This window comes from Sturnus vulgaris, chromosome 1 (genome assembly GCF_052056855.1).
Source record: "Sturnus vulgaris isolate bStuVul1 chromosome 1, bStuVul1.hap1, whole genome shotgun sequence".
NCBI lineage: Eukaryota > Metazoa > Chordata > Aves > Passeriformes > Sturnidae > Sturnus > Sturnus vulgaris.
This window is the reverse complement of record NC_142243.1, coordinates 7,218,952-7,239,542: the sequence shown is the minus strand read 5'-3', so window position 1 is coordinate 7,239,542 and position 20,591 is coordinate 7,218,952. Positions and strand designations below refer to the sequence as shown.

Sequence of the window (20,591 nt, the reverse complement as noted above, 5' to 3'; positions counted from 1 at the left end):
CTTTATAGCTCAGTATTTAGGATACATTAGGAATTGTTCCTTAGCTTAGGGGAATAAACCCCTCCTCATGTTCGGCAGCTGTACCATGAAAACAAATTCAGTAGGTTTTGAGAAGCTTCAAAAATTGTGGCAGTAAATGCTAGAAAAGAGTATGAGAGAAAATTAAACAGTATCTGAAAAGAGTGCAGACTAAGGCTCAAGGCCACACATTAAACAATGGGCAGAAAATCAAACGTTGAAGAGCTTTTCATTAAAGTACTATGTGCACAGGAAGAGGGGTCCTGTGCAAAAAAAACCAAATTCAACCACAGTGACATGCAATCAAGATGCAGAAAACATTCCAGGAAATTATAGTAATGAATACCAGAAAAATGAATGAAGAGATTCACTAGCAACAGCAAGTCCAGCACTGTTGATATTTTCTGAGTGCCTGACATGGTGTTGATTCCTGTGATGTATATTGTAATACCATGCAGAGGTACCTAAAAGAGCCCTGAAAAACCTCTATCAGCAGCTGAAAGTTTACAGCAGGGTGAGTAATCAGTAAATAAATTAGTTCTGACTAATGTGAATGATCAGCAGCTGAAAGTTTGCACTGCATCAGCACAGCAAAGTGCTTGTGGTACCCTGAGCCCTTCCACAAGAGCATTGCACTGAGCCCTGCACACACAGCATTGGCACAAGGGACCCTCATCCCTTGGGCAGACACAGCCCTGGGGAGGCACTGATTTAGATCAGTGTGTTTGGTGGCATGTGCAATTCCAGCTCAAATAATGATAAAAACCCTGAGTATTCAACACTTATTAGCACTTTCAAGCAGCATGAGTTCTACTGCTTGATCTTTGCTGTCTTGAGAAGTAGAAAAAAAAAAAAGTAGAATTTTAGTGCCTCACAGTTTGGAAATTTTGTTGGGTGAATAATTTCGAACACAATGCCTTTTAGCCCAGGGCTTAGAAAAACTATCAAGAACAGAAAGCTCAAGTAAGATTAGAGGATATAACAAGAACACTTCATCTTAATAGCAGCATAGAAACAATATCAGATGGCTTTTATTGCAAAACCAAAATCTTCTGGAAAATCTGCCCAATACAACCCAGGGATTTAAATGTTCCTGAAAAATTAAATGCCACACAGGAAGAGAAGCCAGCTTTCTAACTCCCAGCCACAGCCATGGATTTGGCTGACTTACTGCTCATGTGCAGCTTGCCTTCCCTCTGCTGCTAGGATGAGATACCTGGAGATTGCTCGGGCAATTTCCACCCCATCAACATCACTGCTGTCCTGTGCACCCAATCCACTCGTCTGCACTTGTGCAAAGCTGTCACCTGCATCCTCTGCCTCTAACCACACTGACAGAGCACGACCATCACTGCTTCCCCTCAGCACCCACTCCAGAAAGCACCACTTCTGCTGTTCCCCTCCTGCACTGCTCAAAAAAGGAGAGTAGCCTCCTCCTCTCCCGGTGCCGGAATAATTGGTAAGAAATTTGCTGCCTCAGAGCAGTCCTGCTACATTAAACATCTTCCCAAGTACGCTTGTCATCCCTTGATTTGAAGAAGTGGCTGCATTAAACCAGTCTGTGCCGTGGGTCAAGTTCTCACAAGTGCTCAGGGCCAGACACAGCGAAGGTGGCAGCTGCTCACAAACCATTCCTACAGTACTGGCAGCATTGAGAGCCCACTGTGAGCTTGAAAAATCAGCACTAGAGATACTGAGGGGAAGAAGCTAACAGGAATTGACTGGCATTGCCTGTGGTACCCCTTCTTGGGGGATTTTTACACTCACCATCTGCTGAGGAGCAGGGCCCTTTACCCTAGCACTCTTACCACCACCACACCCAGCCCCTTTTTCTCAGTTTTCTTTCCAACTCTCCCGTGTTTCTGTGTTGAGAAAGGGCAGGAGAGAGGAGACCCCTCCTGAGTCTGCAGCAAGAGCCAAGAGCTCAGCCCAGGAGATGGGGTTTGGAACAAGGCTGAGAACAAATTCCAGACTTCTCACTAGAAAAACGCCACACAGTAATGGGCAGTTTTGCTCCTCCAGGTGGGGCCTCTAAAACAATTTGTGTTTCACTACTCAAACATTCCAACACACATTAAACCCACTCTGAGCCCACACAGTGCAATGAGCCATAGAAGGGCACCAGGTGTGTTCCTACACGAAGTGAGCTCTTGCTCTCCCTGTTTGTGAGTCACTGAGAGATTTTATGTGTGCTTACAGCTGGGCAATTCTGTCACATCAGCAGCACTGCCCCTGTGGCCCAGGGGGGATTTGTATTAAAAAAAGAAAATACCCAATAAGGCTGCTCAAACTCAGCTCAGTGTTCACAAACATTTGAATGTATTGAGCTACTAAATTCTCTTCAGACACCAAAATCTACAACTCACATAGTCCGGAAATAATGTTCATACACTGCAGAGGTCCTATAACAGAAAACAAACTGATATTCTTCTGAGTTTCTTATCCATAGGCTTTTCTTTGCAAACTGTCTTTGTTATGGAGATAGGCAAAGCTACTGTCTATGAAGGACTCTGGGACTCTGTGTAGAAACACTAAAGCCAAGAAAAAAAAAAATGTACAATTCTGCAACAATAAGAGAAAAAGAACTGCTCTGAATTAGATTTTCCCACACAACATTTTCAGCATAAATATCTATAGATGTTGCTGCCCTCCTAGTGACAGACCTCTTGTCATCTTCTCTCTGGAAATAAAAAAGTGTTTGACCCTCAGGGGAGGTAGCTAGAAATGCTTAGAGAAATACCATAGACATCTGACACAACTTTGTTTGAAAAGCAGCAATCAAGGGACTCTCAAATAAACCTGACTGAACTATCTTAAAAATATGTTCAAAGGACAGATTCAGCCCTGTATAACCCATTTGACTGTGATTTTTTTTTTAAACAAACACAGAGTCTAATAACCTTTACCTCTTCTGGAGATTCTTTGAAAAGATGTTTAGCTTGTATAATCAAAACTGAATTCCTGTTACCTTGCTGGAGGCAGAGACCTCTTCACTGGCTTGTGCAAAATTTCAAGTGGCCCCTATGTTTTCTCTGCTTCCAAGAGCAGAGATATAATCCCATAAAAGTAGGGTTTCTGAGATCTAGCCTAAAGCTAGATACAACTTTTATCTTCACCCAGTCTTTCTGGAAGACTATTTCAATACTTCAATGTTCAAGATGTTAAAAATCTTGTTATTTCCTGCCTAAAACAATTTATGACCAGATCAGAGCCATCAGTTCTTATTCCAGCAATATCCTTCATTTAAAAAAATTGTACTGTCTCCAGAGAAGGGCCCATTGACCTGAATAAATGAGAATCTGTGATTATTGAAGCTGACCAAGAAAAATGCTGGAAATGCCTCGGTCTGACAATGAAATTTTCTCCTAGATGGATATCCTGAGGATGGACAGGTTCTCCATTTCAGCTATTACCAGCAAAAGAGAGAGGCCAAGTCATGGAAAATTCTAATCTCCTGCTTTGATAAGAGATAAGACCTATTAAGAATAAAAAGCTTCTTCACCTTTTAGTAAGCACACAAATTTACATTTGGAAATTCTGAAGATTGTGTCACTGTGATGTGTAGAACACGTTTTGGTGCTGTACCTTGCTGGACTGCTCTGAGCTCCAGAGGAAGAAAAGATAAGTAAGCACCAACTATGAGATTTATTTTAAGTTTTCATCAGAAAGTTCAGCAATGTCAGTAGAAAAACTCTCAAATAACTCATTTGATTAAAAGCATCCACGAGATTTCTTCATTCAATCTTAGAAATTTGGGGTATCTAAACTGATGTTAAGAGGCTCAGTTTCCAAATATCTGGTTGCCCATTTACCCCTTGCCTAGCCTCTGCTTCACATTCATGAAAACAAATGGAATAGAAAAATAAAACAGTCACATTTTCTTGCTTGTTTGGAAAATCACAGCCAGCCCATATGAAAGGAGGGAGAGGGAGAGAAGAAAGGCAGTCCCTAATGCCCAACATGTATTTTACAATCAGTCAATAAATCATCCTTCTTCTGCTTGTAGAAATGCCTTGAGCAGAACAGAGCAGTCCTGAAATGGTTCATTACTTACAAACATTTGATGAAAGTGGATTCAGCTTTTGGTTTATGATCTAACATGCTGGAAGAAGATGAGTTTTCTAGATGAGATACAGGCTGTACACACAAAATCAAACTGTTTCTTTCTGCTTTTCAGTGCTGTCCAAGGCACTGGGTTAAAGAAAAACCCAAGAGTGGGCTGCTACCAAAATGATCCCCACAGTTACCACTTACCCCTGCTAGAAACATTGATCTTTGTACAATTCGTCTTCACAGCATTGTGGCAAACAGGAAAAACCTTGTTACACATATCCTTTATCATTTTTTTCTTTCAGTCTTGCAGTTTATTAGTGTTTCCCTCAATTATGACCTATCTCAGCCATCTGCCTTTCAAGCAGTGCTCACCAAAACTATCTCAAAGGGCCCTGGAGCCTGCTGATTGAGATGTCTCACAGAAGCCTTGTTAATAGTATACGTTTGGAGTGCTTTTAATCATTTTATGAAGTTAGGAAATTCTCATCTATTAAACTGCAGCGGACCACAGAGAAATTTTATGGCTTGTCACCAATCGAGATCAGCTGAAAGGAATGCAGAACGGTGCTTTCAAATTAAATTACAGTTTTTCAGGTTGGACTGGCACAATCTGTCTCCAGCAAAAGAGGAGCCTTGTGTGGAACTTTTAGAGCAAATTCAATCTTCTGATTCACACTGCTGCTCCCCACATTTTACACTGAGCTGCACAGTTAAAAAGCTGACTGGGGCATTCTCAGGCATCCTTCCAGGCCAATGGCCATGTGCTATCTGCCAAAAGCCCTTTTCCAGAAGAGCTCCAGCTCAGCACACACAGCGAGAGACACTGAAGGAACACTGTTATAATTTGAGGGATTTCACGTGCAGATTTCCTGAGTGTGATTAAACTGGCTTTAACTTTGCTCTTCACCTTCACCTTCTCTGCCCAGTGCCACCAGGTGTTTCTCTGCAGTTCATCCAAAAAAACAGAGAGCCACCACAGAGCTGTGCAGCTGTTAGGAGCACCCTGATGCCTGTGGGAGAAAGGAAGTGTTCCCTCATCACCCAACATGAGAGAAGACAGAGGATTCCCTCTCTTTTCCCTCTGCTCTAAGATCAAGTTTGCCCTTTGCCTGGAGAAGAACGACTTACTGAGGAACATCTAACTTCCCACTGACTGAATTGTAAAAATAAAACAGAACAAAACAGCAACAAAAATAACTATTTTGGCCATGTTTATACGTGATCTGAATTTACATCCTCTGAACGTGCTGTTATCTTCTCTGAACATTCATGGAAAGAGAATTTCAACCCCCCCGAGTTTAAATCGTTGCAGACAGTGAAGGTGCCCCTGCTCATGGGAAAAATTATTTTCAAGATCCATTCCAACCCAAACAATTATGTGATTTCTGTCCTAGAGACCTCTCAAAACATCAAACATACACAATTCTATACAACCTTGTAATATGAACACAGGTAATCAAGGCTGAAAGAACATCAAAAAAAGAGGATATATTCTAGTATAAACTGTAACTTAAAGGGGCAATGTTTTCTGAACAAATGTGCCTTGAATTTGTAATTCACAATTCAAAAATTTCATAGGATAATAGGTTTTTTTTTCCTAAGACTGCAGGTATACACTGCATATCTAATCACAAGATAAGTATTTATAGAATACTTTCTTAAAGACATTACAGAAGAGGAGATGGCGAGAACTATACAGTTTTTCTGTCAGGTATTTTACAAAGATATTAAATATCTGGTGAATTCTAAAGAGAAAAAAAAATAGCAAAAGTTACTATAGAATGAAAATACAGGAGAAATGGCTTCTAATCTCTTCCCTCTGGAGGCATCAGAACACTTCATGAGAGGTGGAATAAGAGTAGAAGAGACATTTCAGGAAAAAACATTAGACAAAAATGCCAAATCTTACAGATTAAAGAGAATCTGCCTTCCAGGCAAGAACTAGCTGCTAGATTAGGCTAAGTAGAAGGAAAGGGGAAATATAAAATATTCTGTCTCAGCCACAAGAAATATTTTGCCTTATAGCAAAAAAAAAAAAAAAAATTAGAAGCAAATTTTCTTGTCTTCCAGTATCAGAGGTGGCTTCCAGTTCTGTGCCTCATGGCTTTCCTCTTTCTTCTTTCCCTTCTTTCCATTCTTTGTCCCTTGTCTGTTTCTCATCCTCTTGTTTTACATCTTGCTCCCAGAGTCTGCCTCATTCTTTCCCCCAGAGGCAAATTAAACTGAGGACACCGATTGAAAATTCACACACAGCCTCTTAATGAGTGTATCATGGCTGTGTCTCCTTTTGGGCAGAGAAAACCTCTGAAAGGTTTTAGCACACTAAAGCTGCCAGAACAGCCCAGACACCACACACACACAGAAAATCTTTGAAAGAAAGGAAATAAGAAACCTTAGAGACAGTGACCACAAATCAAACCATTCTGCCTGTCTTCCTTTCCGTATTTGCTTCCATTTTTCCCCTCAGTGGCCTTTCCCACCTCCCAAATACATGACTTTTAACCCAGACAACCCCTCCATCTACCAAAGGCCTGACATCCATGTTTATGCTTCCCCAGGACCAGCCTTGTCACTTCATGACATGAGCTCACGTTTCCATTGGTGACAACTCTTGGCATGTTTCCCCTCAGCCAGCCACTGCTTCCTCTTACACAACACGAAGCACTTTAGCAGCCAAAGCACAACAGTCTGATAACTGCTCACCCAGTATCATGTATCTTCTTATTATCTGCTGCATTATCCTTATCTAATTGCATGCACTTTGGCTCAATCTGACATTTTCAAAACTACAGATGCTTATTAGCTTTCTTTAGCTAAAAGAAAAAATGTGCATTATAGTGATTATCAGTTCCTGGCACTGCCTGTGAAACATTGTAATGAGAGAGACCTTTAGCCTACCATAAACAAGCACAATCAGGGCCTGTTTTGGTTATTAGCAATGCTCCTACAAATGTTGCCACTGTCAGAATTAATGACGGCACTACTAATTATTAATAATCTCATGTTTCTGTCCATGGGTACTTTTTAGCTCGAAGCTTTAGGCCTAAAGCAAAAATTATTTAATTCTCCACCACCACAAGGACGCCACAAATGAAGTCACTGCCTTGATTCCTTTATGGTGCCCAACAGATGCAGGTCCTGCCTCACAAGGGTGAACAACTGGCTGAAGGTCATGCAGCAGACTCAGGAGCTGCAAGACTTTCCTAATAGTTATTCCAGTGCTCCACCATTGATCCATGCCCCCTCAAAGAGAAGGTATCTAAATGTGCCCAGAAACCAGGGAGAATTACCCACTCCTTGAAGAAGCCTGTTTCAATCTCACCGTCCTCAAACACAGGGAGTATAAACAAAGCAAATACAATAGATGGGGTTTCTGTGATCCTAAACGTTGGCTATGTCAGTTTTAATTAATTACTCTTGTTTGCAATGACTCACTGACAAGTGTTTGTGCTGCAGTTCATAACAGAACAAAGAAGCTGCTTCAACAGCTCCCACTTTATCAGAGACACCATTGTGAAGCACTACAATATCTTTAATGTTTTCTCCACGTGTCTCCTCTTGTATCTGGGATTACACAAAAAAAAAATATTAAAAAAGAAAAGGAAAAATGAAAAATAAGAAGTTAATATAGAGCAGGCATAGAAACTGTATCAATAAAGTGCTTAGGTTCAATATGCCTAGCAGTAAGAGTACTGGAAGTGGAAATCTTTGGTTCACTATAAAGCATTTATGTGTCTATGGCAACATGGTTGCTGATTTCTACAGCTTCCCTGAGAACAAAGTAATAGAAGTTCAGTCTTTTAAATATTGCTTTTCTTTTCTAGCACCTAGATGAAATAGAAATAGAAAAACAAAACAAAACCAAATCATATTTAATACAGGTTATACAGAAACATGAGGAAAGATTTAGCAATAAATTACAAACAAATAAAGATAGGATTCTACAGTCACATGAAACATAATCCCACAAGCAATCTGTGCAAATCTCAGAGCTGTATATGCAATAAACTTATCTTGGGACAATCAGTCTCTTATGCAAGAGGTCAAACACTATTTAAAGCAGATCCCAACATCCCATTTGCTCTCTGCTCAAGTCTGCTTGTGGCTTTCCCCTGAAACACAAGATAACCCAGCCTGCCTATCCTGAGAGGAGGGCAGGGACACAGGCAGGAGCTGCACTCTGCAATGCCAGAGGGAATACTGCTGGGAAGTATCTGGAGTGGAGCCATCTGGGTTTTGCTGGGATGGCCACCCTTGGGTGCCAGGGCATAGAGAGATAAGGCTGCCAGCAGCCACCTGTTAGATAGGGAGGAAGAACTGACTCATGGCTTCCCAGCAGTGCAAAAAAACCCACAGAATTCTTCTCCCATGAGGTAGGGCTGAGGGATGGGAGAGAGGAAGAGATGGGCTGTGCTTGCTGCCTCTATGGCTTATAAGGGATTCAGAAGTCTTGGGAGCAAATGGGATAAAGTCTTGGGAGCCCTCCACCCGAGAGCCATCTCCAACACTGCCCTACCAGCCAGCAGCAGCAGCTGCCACAAGATTACTCTTCTGTGACCCTGGTACAAGCATCAGTCTCTGTTTTGCTACTGTTAGCAGGTCATACTTTTTCTCTTGCCAAAGGCTGGCTTTATAAATAAAAGTCTTTTTTAGTCTCCCTTAGCCAGAGGCACTGTAGGACACTTGAATTCATCTTCACAGGCACAAACTGTACAGACTGGGCTCTGCAAACCACTGTTACATCCTTGAGAAGGGACAACAGGCAGTATCATGCCTCCTGCTGCTGCTGGACTCCTCCCTCTGCCCCAGCCAGAACAGGAGGAAAGCAGCAGGCACAGGGATCCTGTGAAACCCTCCTGTGGGTTCTGCTCACCAGGTGTCTTCAGATCTAGGGCTTGGAGACTGCAGCAACATCCATAATTGTTCAATCTGCATGGGTTTCATTTCCCCTCTGACCAAAATACTACAGCTACATTCTTTTATAGAGAGTTGAACTTATTTTAATGGAAAATAAGGAACACGAACATACTTTTGTCATAAACACTTTAAAATTAATGACTGTGGTATAACTGGAGCTGAGGTTACCAGGCATTTCCCACTGCTGCATTTCCATTTCATGTAGCTTTGTACATCCAAAAGAGAAAGCCTGGGGAGAAATTTGCATTTGCTTTTGAGGTCTGCCTAGACTGAAATCTGCTTGAAATGCTGGAGAAGATGCTATTGACAAATACAGAAAAGAAATATAAAAAGCCCCAAACCACCCCCTCCCTGAAATATTATAATGAAAGCATTAAGACATTCCTGTCCTTCCTTTTGGATGCTTTAAATCTTCTTTTTCTCAAAGCAAACTCCAAAGCCTTGAAGAGCTAGAGGGAAACATCAGACATTTGAAATGTCACAGGAAAACTGTCAGAAATGAGTGCTAGATACAGCAAAGACTTAAATGTGCCAGACTTCACAATTAGTTTTACACCTGTAAGAATATCCATGGTGATAACGGGAACAATTTTTAGTCCTAAAGCCCCTGGGGCCCAGAACCAGAAATTGCAGTAGCTCACAAGGCTGAGCCACAGCAGACCACAGAGCTCAGATGAACTGTCCGTGTGCCACCTCAGCCTCCAGTTTCCCATCTGCAAAGTGAACATAATAATAAGTGCAGTTTTAAAAGGCACAGAGGTTGCAACTCCTGGAAGAATCCATGTAACAGCTGAGCTCTACTAACAAGCACCTTGTTTAGAGTAAAATAATTTACACTTCGTAAGTGATAAGCAATTAAAAAACATATTCAGTTTTCCTCAGCAGAGAGTCACAAAATTGGCCATTTTCAAATTACCTCACACACTTCAGTACCTCTGTGTAAACTTAAATGTTTGCAGAGTGATTGAGGACCCGACCCCTCTCTATCTCTTCCACTGCCTCCATATTGCAAGTTCCCTGAGGCTTAAAAATCGCATTAATCTTTGCTGTAATCTTTGGGAAGACTTTCAAGTGCTATTTTAACAAAGCAAACTATGAAATATCTCTAAATTAAAGTGCTTAAAAAAATAAAATGTAATTAAACCTCTGGTTGCATGTGGAAAATGTAGCTTCCCAAACACTCTACAGGTGGAAATGTTGCTGTGAAGGACTTCTCTTTCCACTACCAACAAACCACTGTCCATTCCCCCTTCAGAACATTTTCTTGGATTGTACCACCACTCTCCTTCTGCACTGCTCTGTGCTGCAAAACATCCATGAGCCCAATGCTCATTCCAACTCTCTTTTATAGTTATATCCTGGCAATAAAGATTATGGCAGAGTGATCTATTCCTATAGATGAATGAATACACTGAAAATATGTTTTAACTCAGTTAACTCACCCACACTGAATCTTACCAGTACCAAGCACCCACAATTTAATGAATACACATAATATTTTCAAAGGTGCATATATTAGTTAAAAAAACAAAACTAATCCAGAATAAGTATTTGTGCATCAAACTAGAAAATATATTCCAATATGTATTTTTGTGTTTGACCACAAATCTTTTGAAACACCTTGAAACTACAAATCTAAATTATCTGTGTGTACTTTTGAAAAGACACACTTTCCACAACCCACTGAGTGAAAGAGGCTTTGGGGAAAACACTGGCTTTTTTTTTTTTTTTTTTGCTTTCTAAGGTTACTCTCTTCCCTCCTTCCTCCATGTCTGAATACGGGGCCACTTAAAACTGTTGCTGAACCATTTCTTGTGAACTTTGAAAACAAATATTTCTCCCTGAAGGTGAAAAGAGAGTTATAAAACTGCCACCACTTCCATCAGACCTAGAGAAAGCAGAAAGGAATTGAAGAGCCCCCACGTGTAGGCGTGAGCGTGTAAACAAGTGGGTGGCTGATTTCCTGTGAAAGCAAGGAAAAGCCAAACTCCATAGGAACGGTGTGATCACGACACGCTGCCACCCCTTGGTCACGGGATGAAAATGCTCGCACCTCACGGCAGCGTGCTGGGAATCATCCCGCACATCAGGCAAAAAAATCCCGGAAAAATCATCCTGCAGTTAATAAACTATAACGGGAGATTCTGTTGCACCAGCACAAGCATAAATATATTAGCCCAAAGTAATGCAAACTTTTAATTTCAAGGGACAAAATCTGACTCCCAAAGAGCATCTTCCAAGGTGCAATATGCACCCTAAGGACTGCCTTCAGTCTGGCCTTTCTTGAAACAAAAATATACAAATGAGTGGAGAACAGCACACATAGATTTTTATTTTTCCCTTCTCCTATGTCTTTAAAAGCCCCTTGGAAACCAACTTGAGCTGCTCCAGCCCTGGGCTCAGTCTCTGATTTCTGCACTCGAGCTCTCAGCTCAGAAAGAGAAATAACATGAGCTGAGTACTCTATGTGAGATATCCCAACCTATGGCACAGTTCACTACTATTAGAGAGATGATTCAGCCTCTTCTCACATTTATTCCTGACTACTTAAAAATACATTTTCTTTGGCAGATTTTTTAGTGTGTGCATCATCGCCACAGCTAGTGAAGACTGCAGAAACAGAGGCGGATTTTAAACTGGCAGCAAACATCATAAGTTTGTTTAATTATAGATATTGCCATAAGGCAAAGTATAAAAAGTGTATCACCTGCAGATCAGTGTCCAGTATTCAGTAATCACAAAATATAAGATGAGATTCTGTGCAAATATAACCCATGATTTTAATAAGGTTTATAACTATTCCTTTTGAAGGAAGTAAGCTGCAATTTTTATTCGTTTCAAAAGGTGAGCTTACAGAATGGCAGCAGTGCCTAACTATTTCCATGGAAATTACCATTCCTGCTCCCTGCATCTTAATGACTGGAGGATAACTGAGTTCAGCAACCAGGAACTCACCAAGAGGCAGAACAGGAGATTCTTACAGACTTAAACAGTTGGTTTTGCCCATACACACATCTGTACAGATCTACAGACTTCTGGTTACGATTCAACTTGTTGTAGCTTACAACAAAGTTAGGGTTTCTGCAATCCCACAAACCCCTCTATGCAATCAATTCATTCATCTCTTTAGGAGAAAAACATCCCACTTTTGAAATGCCTGTTGCCTGCAGCTCAGGCCTCAACATTTCTGAGGGTTCTGTCCTTGACACACATTTCTAGTAGGCAATACCTCTTCCCATTAGACAAATAATGAACTGAAAAGTAACACTTTCAATTACATGCAACAGCAAGTCTGACATACCAAATTACTTTTTTTTTTTACACTGATGGCTTTGATTCTCACTTTCTCAGACTCACTCTGTTAACAAAGGATATTTGATTTACTAAATCCGTAATTTATCCAAGCACAAAACACAGTTTCACTGAGGCATCTCAAAATGATCTCTATTTATATCTGGATGAAAAGCTTCTCAAAAGGTAAATAAGTCTGAATAATCAATTGCAGAACTAATAAAGTATAATATATGGCAAAATATAGTTTTAAGAAAATGCAGAAAAGAAAGAAATATTTGGAATTCAGTTATTGAAAGAATATTCAGAGGAATTAAAGCTTTTGTACTGTGGGACTAGCTTTTTTTTTCTATGCTTAAGTCTCCTGTTAAAGCCAATAAGAGTTTTGACTAAGTAGTGAAACTGTAAGAATGCAGCATGTTGCTTTTCACATAAAAAATGTTATGATGATTCACTGGAGGATTCAATATTTTTAACAGATAACTTATCATACAAAATTCACTTTAAAAAGTACTTCTGTGATCATTGTTTTACAGTCAGTGCCTTATAAAATGGATCAATATTCCACATTACAGGAAAGTGTTGAATTTTTTATGCACTTGATTAATGCATTGTTATCATCCCAGTAATTAAAAGGAGCGGCATTACACACAATCAGCATGATACATCTTACTCAGCACCTCCTGGCAGTTGCCTGCAAAAATTAAACTCATTAATCACTGTGATGCCAAGAAAGAAGCTTAGAAAAGATGAAGAAGCTCTGTTTTATGGGAAAAAAGTTCTCAAGTCAATGTGTAGAAGAAAATTCCTTCCACTGTACAATATGCAAAGCATTTATCTCATCAGTCTAAAAGGTAAACCAATCAAAATTATCATTTAAAAGATAACCTCATCAATCTAAAAGAGAGAATTATGCTAACACAATTGTTCATAACCTGCTATACCACCACACTAAACTGCACAAAGAGTTGTCACAGATGTTCCTCATCTAAATAAATGTAGTGAAAAGCTAATCTTATAACAAGGTAAATATGGCATCAGAATTTTGTTTAGAGCTGTTGCAATAACTTTAACATCAATAATGCCACAGGGCCAACTAGCAAGTGTTTTTCTGGAGTCATTTATACAAAACCTAGTTTCCTTATTACTCCTCCCATACATAACATTATTGTCTCAACAGACGAAAAATTAACATGAAAAGTTTGCAGGGCTTTACCTAGGTTTTGTTCAGTAGTTTGGTCTACTATATATATATATATATACATATATATATATATATATATGTATATATATATATTCTCATATACCTTCCATGAGTTGAATCATAGTAAAAACTATTTAAGATTCTGAAGAATGCTGTGATTTTTACTTTGCTATATTTTTATGTTACTAAAACAATGTTCTTAAGTGTGTCTCAGTGGTGTCTGTAAGTCATCAGCTGTCATATAAAATCATTATTGGTTTTGATTTGAATTTTGTTAGGGAGTTACTACCTCCTCTTTAAATCTGTATAGGTTTCAAGTAGTATTTTTCCACCAGTAGTACTTCCAGTGGACAGAATGCTTACTTACAACACTGTGACCTTCAAAGGCAAGATTCTGCCTTTCCCTCTGTTTTTTTCTGCATTGAGGTCTGTGCTAGTGCTTAAAAATACAGTGCTGAATGCAGCACACATATTTCAATAGGAAAAGTCATCATCAGTAACCCATAAAATACTCTCCATTCTTTCCCTATTATTAATCACACGACAAAGTTAGGAACAGAACAGTCTCATCCTCAGTTTTGTTTTGATATTTCCAAGTATGGGAATGGAGAAAAACTCTTTGTTTCTATATGTTTAAGTTCTGGGTTTTCCTAATACATTGAAGTCAGAAGATGAAAGACGACACGAATGTCCCACTTGTGTGAAACAGAAAACAGAAGTCCAGTCTTAGAAAAGAGTTTCCAATGCTGTCTCCTTAAGCCTTTCCCCATGACAAGCAATAGCGCACACTCCTGGCACCTTGCACAAACAGACCACTCTCCTTGTACTTCTCCCACTGTCTTTGACAGCTCTCTGCCTCACTTTCCCCCTTTCCTCGAGGGTCTCATGCCCAGGGCTGCATTTGCTCATTCTGAGTGATCCTGACTCCTGACACTCTGTCTCTGCTGATCTCGCCACAGACAAGGGTGACAGATCACTGTCAGCTCACCTTGGCACAGGTCCTAGGAGTGTTTGGGAGAACAAACAGCTCCTCCTCCCCGGATCAGGAGTAGTTTGGCACCACGGACAGCTCCTTCTGACCCGGGACAGGAGGGGTTCGGCACCGCGGACAGCTCCATCTGACCCGGGACAGGAGGGGTTCGGCACCGCGGACAGCTCCCCCGTCCCGGCCCCTCCTGCCGCGCCTTGCCCCGCGGGCCGGACCCCGGCTCCATGAAACACGGTTTATGGCACGACCATTCCCACTGGTTTGTCATGACTTCATCCTCTCGACCTGAACCCTCTGCCGGAGACCACAGCTCAGGCTGCCCGGTCTCTGCGGGAAGGGAGCACCCGTGAACTGCCGACCCAGCCCCAGGAAATTTCTCAGACAGGCTGCCCCCTTTAGAAACATTCAAACTAAGTGTCCACGTGCGTTTAGAAGTCACCCCAAATCCCTGTTTCTGGCCACGCTTTTTTGCACTTCGTTGCAGAAGACACTGGGCAGGCACAGACAGCAGTGTCCCTCAACAGACAGCAATGCCCAGCAGCGCTCTTCACCCACACAACTCTGAGGGGATGGAGGGGAAAAGAAAAGAAAGAGGGGGGAAAAAAAGCAACATGGAAAAACTTTCCTTTTAGAATAAAGGATGTTCTTATTAATATTATTTTGGAGCCTGTCAGCAGAATTCACTCGCACATGCTAAACTGCAGGCTTTCCTCTGCTTCCGGACTCAGCGCTTCTGGTGACCAGAGAAGCGGCTCCAGACATCTGCTGTCTCCAAATCCAGGAAAGCGAAATAAAAACAAAAATGTGCCTGAGCCCAGCCCTGGAGGTGGCACTGCGCTGGCTCGCAGCGACATCTAGAGCCCAGCACACGGCCGGGAAGGGCCCCGTGTCCCCAGCCACTCCGGGAGAGTGTCACGAGTGGGTGCGGGCTCCCGGGAAAGGGGCCCGGTGTCATCCTGCAGCTGGCCAGGAACAAGGAGAGGCAGTGCCAAGATCGTTGCCAGTAAGCGGGTCACAGGGAAGAGTCAATTCAGGTCCCTGTCACTGCTGTCCCCCGGGGCTGCCAGCGTTCAGTCACCTCGGGGAGAGGTTTAGGTCGATTGGCCCCATCTCTGACAGAAGTGCACTTGCTTTATGGACCACAAAAGCCTCTACGAAAGGACGGGAGAATGGACAGGGGTTTAAGAGATAATCCGAGGACATTTCTCTGCATACACAACTCTCTCCTCTGAGTGAAGCAGCCCTGCTGCTTGTGGCTTGAAGCTGTGCCTTGCTTGGGAAGGCTCCCAGAGCCAAAGCTAAACCCTGCTGCAAAGCTAACGCGTCCCACTCGGGCAAGAAGTATTTTTAACAGGCACAAACATTATTCCCAACTGCAGCCATTTGCTTCCCCTTGTGTGTGCTTCCACAGAGGCAAAACACACTCAAATCCCTCTGCAAACCTAACACCAGCCAGCCATGCGGAGCCACATGTTTTGATCTATCACTGGCCCTTGTTCTCTCAGCCTTCCTGCTTTCCAAATCCCCTGTCCCCCTCCTCGCCAGCCCGAAAGAACCAGGGGCAATCGACCCAGACTAGTTTAACTCCATCGGACACAGCAGGCAGCCAGCGGCCTGGATTAGTCACTCGTTACTAAGGCGATATGCAGATGCACCCTTTGAAGTGGCTGCTCTCGGAAGGTGCGCGGCCGAAGTTTTCGGCTCCCCGCGGGGCTCGCCCGGGGGCAACGGGGAGGGGGGGGAGAGAGAGACCCTGAAACGGCTGCTCAGGGGTTAAAAAGTTTCCCTGCTGCCAGGTTAGGGAAAGGCCGACAGGAAAGAGAAGAGGGAGGGACAAGGTGAAGATTTCTGCCCCGGCAGTGTTAAAGGGTAAAACACGGAATAAAAATAAAACAAAAATAAAAAAAAATTAAAATAACGAAAAGGGGGGGGTGGGGAGCCTTGTCGTGCAGCTTGGGAACAGCCGGACGGAGTTGGCATTTGGCATTTGTGAAGGTGATGACCCTGGGCCCCCCAGCCCCGCTCCACGGGAGCGGAGAGCCGTGCAAGGAGCTCGGTAACGGGGAGAGCTGCGGGCACAGCGCGGGGACGGGCGAGTCCGGGCTCCGCTCCACTCCCAGCGGGCTCCGTCCCGTACAATTCCCGGCACTTCAGGGGAAGAAGAGGAGCGCCAAGACCCGCCTGGAAGAGCGGACAAACCGCAAGAAATCGCTGCCAGCTTAGAGGGGCACCCAGCCATCCCGCAGGACAGGGGGCGGGGATGGGGGGGCACCCAAAACCCAACCCAGCCCCACGCGAACGACACCGGCGCTTACATCCTCCTCCTCGCAGTCACTTCGCGACTGGTACTGGAAGCGGGGCCGGCTGCCTTCCTGTTGCAATGGACGCGGGGTCTTGCCGGCAGCGCCGTCCTCCTCGCTGCTCTGGGCGCCCAGGAGGTGACTCGCTTCGGGGGGAACGGGGAACGAGCGGGAGGTGTTGATCTTCCCGCTGAACCGCTGGTACAGTGAAGCCATGAAGTCAATCCGCGGGAAACGAGGGAGAGGGAGGGAAAGAGAGCCGCTTCTTTTTTTTCTTCCCCTCCTCTCTTCTTTTTTGGCTACAGCATGCTACACGCGGGTGAGGATCAGTCCCACATCAGTGGGAGGGAAAGCGAGGGATCCGGCTCCCCGGTGCTCTGCACCGGCACCCGGAGAGAAGCCGGGGGTTTCAAGAGAGCAGAGACGGGGGAGTGATGAGAGGAAGAAGAGAGAAGACAGATAAATAAATAATAAAACGCAATCGAGCCGTACCACAGGCCCCAGGAATGCTGCACCATCCAGTGTTGGGAAGGAAAAAAAATAGAAGAGAGGAAAAAAAAGAGAACCAAAACACTCCACGAAGACGTACCCCCGATAATGGCGACTGAGTGGATCAGCATTAAATGTGCTTTGGGGGTGTGCGTGTGTGTTTGCAAAAGCAGGGGGAAAAAAAAAAAAAGGAAGGGGGGCTGGCTCAATCGCTGGCTGTCAGCGGCTCCCCAGGCAGAGGTGGCGGAGCAGTCGCCTCCGAGGTCGCATACCAACAGTGTGCACAAGCGAGAGGCAGAGTGACAGAGTGTGTGAGACGGAGTGGAAGAGGCTGGGATGCCTCATTCAAAGCACGTTGCTCTTCTTGGGAAGGAGGGCTCTTCTACGATCATCTCATTTTCGGTACCTTCTGGGGGTTATTTTTTTTTCCCGGGGAAACAACTCAAAAAAAAAAAAAAAATTTAAAAAAAAAAAAAAAAAAAAAAAAAAAAGAGGCAATAGACACCTGATCGCCAGCCGAGAGAGAGAAAAGGAGGTGGGGAGGGGGAAGGCGAGGCTGGAAGGCGGGACCGGCAGCTGGAGGGGCTCTCGGAGGCCGCTGTGCGCGGAGTGGCTCGGCCCCGAGGAAGGGGCGAGGGAGGGAGGGAGAGCAAAGCCTCCCCACTGCCCTGCCCTGCCCTGCCCTGCCCCAGCGGGCACGGCTCAGCCCGGCGAGCGGGCACTGCCCGCTCCCTGTCCCCTCCGCCCGTCCTCCTTCCCCCCACGGCCGGAGAGAGGAGGGACGAGAGGGGGCTTGCTGGTTTTTTGGAGGTGGTCGTCGTCGTCGCTTTTAAAATAATTCGGTAAATCGTGTCTCTTACTATTTTTGTATTAATTCATTTTTTGCTGCATTAAAACGTGCTTCAGCGCCCCTCAGTGGAAATCCGCCCAAAGCTGCTCTCGGCAGCTCTGGCCGGGGATAAACAACCGCGATCCCGGCGCCGGGGATGGATCCGGGGGTGGGCTGGGGCTGGAGCTGGGGCCGGGGCTGGGGCTGGGGTCGGGGGCAGGGTTGGGGTGGGGGTGGAGGTCGGGGTCGGATCCGGAGCCGGGACACACCGGGAACCCCCGCCACAGCCTTTGCTCGGGGCGGCCAGACCCCGCTCCCCCAGCCCGGGAACCGCGGCCGCCGCTCCGGGAGGGGACACCGGGCACTGCTGGGGCCGGGACACCGGGCACCGCTCTGGCTGGGACACCCAGCACTGCTGGGACTGGGACACCGGGCACTGCTGGGGCCGGGACACCGGGCACTGCTGGGACTGGGACATCGGGCACTGCTGGGGCCGGGACACCGGGCACTGCTGGGGCAGGGACACCCAGTACTGTTGGGGCAGGGACACCGGGCACTGCTCGGGTCGGCACTGCGGAGTTGCCAGAGTGGTCCTGCCCCGTCAGCCCGGCACGGCTGCTCGGGACAGAGGGTGACAATTCCCCTTGCTCCAGCATCAGACACCGGGGTTTCCATAGTAACAGATCCTTAGGTTTAAAGGAAAGTGGCAGAGTTGCTGTCCCCTCTTCTGCTCTCCAAAATCCTCCCCTTTGACCTCTAAATTTGCCTGAGATATTTGGATCACAACACACAAAGCATAAAGCAGTGTTTGCCCATTCTTACTGAGAAACTTGCTGAAGAGCTCACAAACTTCATTATAACTTAACTAGTGGATTTTAGGGGCTACAATTCTGTTTCTAAACACTGCTCTTGCTTAAAGTTTTAGCTGTTAAGATAATACCATCTTGCCCATAATACCATCTCTGATAATACCATCAGTCTTAAAAAAAAAACACTTCAGTAGATCACGTATACAATATTCTAAAGTGCAACAATTCCCCCCTCCATGATTTCAATAACTGCCTGATCAAAAATCTCTTTGTGTCTGAATAGTTTAATCCACTCCTTTTTATTTGTGTCTTCAAAGTCATGCATGAAAAGTCTTAACATTTAGATGAAAAGGGAACCTTATCTCATCAAGAGAGAAAACAAAAACAATTGCTCTATCTCCTGACGGAACTTAAAAGAAGGAATCATTTTGATCTTCACAACTGAGATCCTGACATTTAATTAAAAAACAAGATGAGCGCACAATGCTCTGAAGCAAAGGTCTGGCTTCTAAGTCATAGTGACATCGATCATAACAGAGGTAACTTTCCAGAGCTGACTTGGACCCCTTGTAATTTCTGTTTCAGACACAAATTGACTACTGAAAATCTGGACACATAGCTCAGCTAAATTCCACCTTGAAATGTATTAATGATATTTGGAAACAGCATGGCTTTATGATATTTGGAGTTGGTGACAACAAGCGCTGAAAAAAAAAGGAGCAAGAGAATAAAATTAAAAGAAATAATACATTTTTAACTTCTAAGGAAAAACTAGGACACACAGGAATAATCAAAGAAAGCCACAAAAAGGCTAGGCGAAACCACTAGGCAGGAAAAACCACCAAAGATTAAATGTCTGAATTAAAAAGTTTCAAAGAAAGTACAGAAAAAAGAAAACATTCAGCATCACAGCCCAGTTCAAAACCAAAAGAGCCTCTAAGGACAAATTCAGATCCAAATACATTGCTTGTTGTTCTAATTCTTACGAACCAAGATTTCACATAATTGAGTTTGCTTAGTCATGCACACACATATATTGGGCATGTATGTGTGTACACAATTCATGGAAAAATTATATTAAGGGAACACAGAATTGCAAAATCAAATACTTGAAAAGCTCAGTAAAAGGCAAACAGCCAAATGGTCCTTATTCACCAAAAGATCCTGATCATGTAGCTTTTGGCTGTGATTCATCCACCCAAAAATAAATAATTACAGCTATTTAAAGTAATTTCTGATTCCAGCTCTCCCCTCCAAGACAGACCAGGGGCAGCAGAAACAATTTAATGTCGTGTTCTGGGTATCATGGTGGGTGAAGGAAGACGGTTTGCACCAAGACATTTCTGTCACCCTGCTACAGCCAGAGTGACCTTGTGTGGAAGGGCTGAGCAGGCAGCTGGAGGCAGAAATATCTTGAATAACCCCTTGCAACAAGATGCACCAGGATCAGTCTGTCGATGCCATTGCTGAAAGCAGGAGGATTTTTCTGAGTCATAGGAGACCCAGATGATTGCATTAGGGACTCTGGAGAGCACTCCAGCCTGCCTGTGCACAAGTTATCTCAGGATGTAGCTTGTCCTGCAAACGTGTTATGGTAGTCCTGCCTGCTAGGGAGGGACAGGGCTCCTGAGGCACTGCTCAGTGCTGGAAGCACCTCTACCCTCCACCTGAAAGTCTGTGGCTAATTTGCAGT

General features: G+C 44.0%; 1 protein-coding gene across 3 annotated transcripts in view; it reads right to left on the bottom strand.

The window, feature by feature from the left end:
• DPP6 (dipeptidyl peptidase like 6) overlaps window positions 1-20,591 on the bottom strand; it is a 530,216-nt gene that overhangs the window by 375,296 nt on the left and 134,329 nt on the right. The window contains exon 1 of one of the 3 annotated variants that reach the window (XM_014872222.2): window positions 16,787-17,742. The exons of the other annotated variants lie outside the window; for them this stretch is intronic. Coding sequence (XP_014727708.1) covers window positions 16,787-16,987 — 201 coding nt within the window. The 5' untranslated portion in view covers window positions 16,988-17,742. Of the gene's footprint in view, window positions 1-16,786; window positions 17,743-20,591 lie in introns of those variants that run through there. 3 annotated transcript variants of the gene reach the window in all.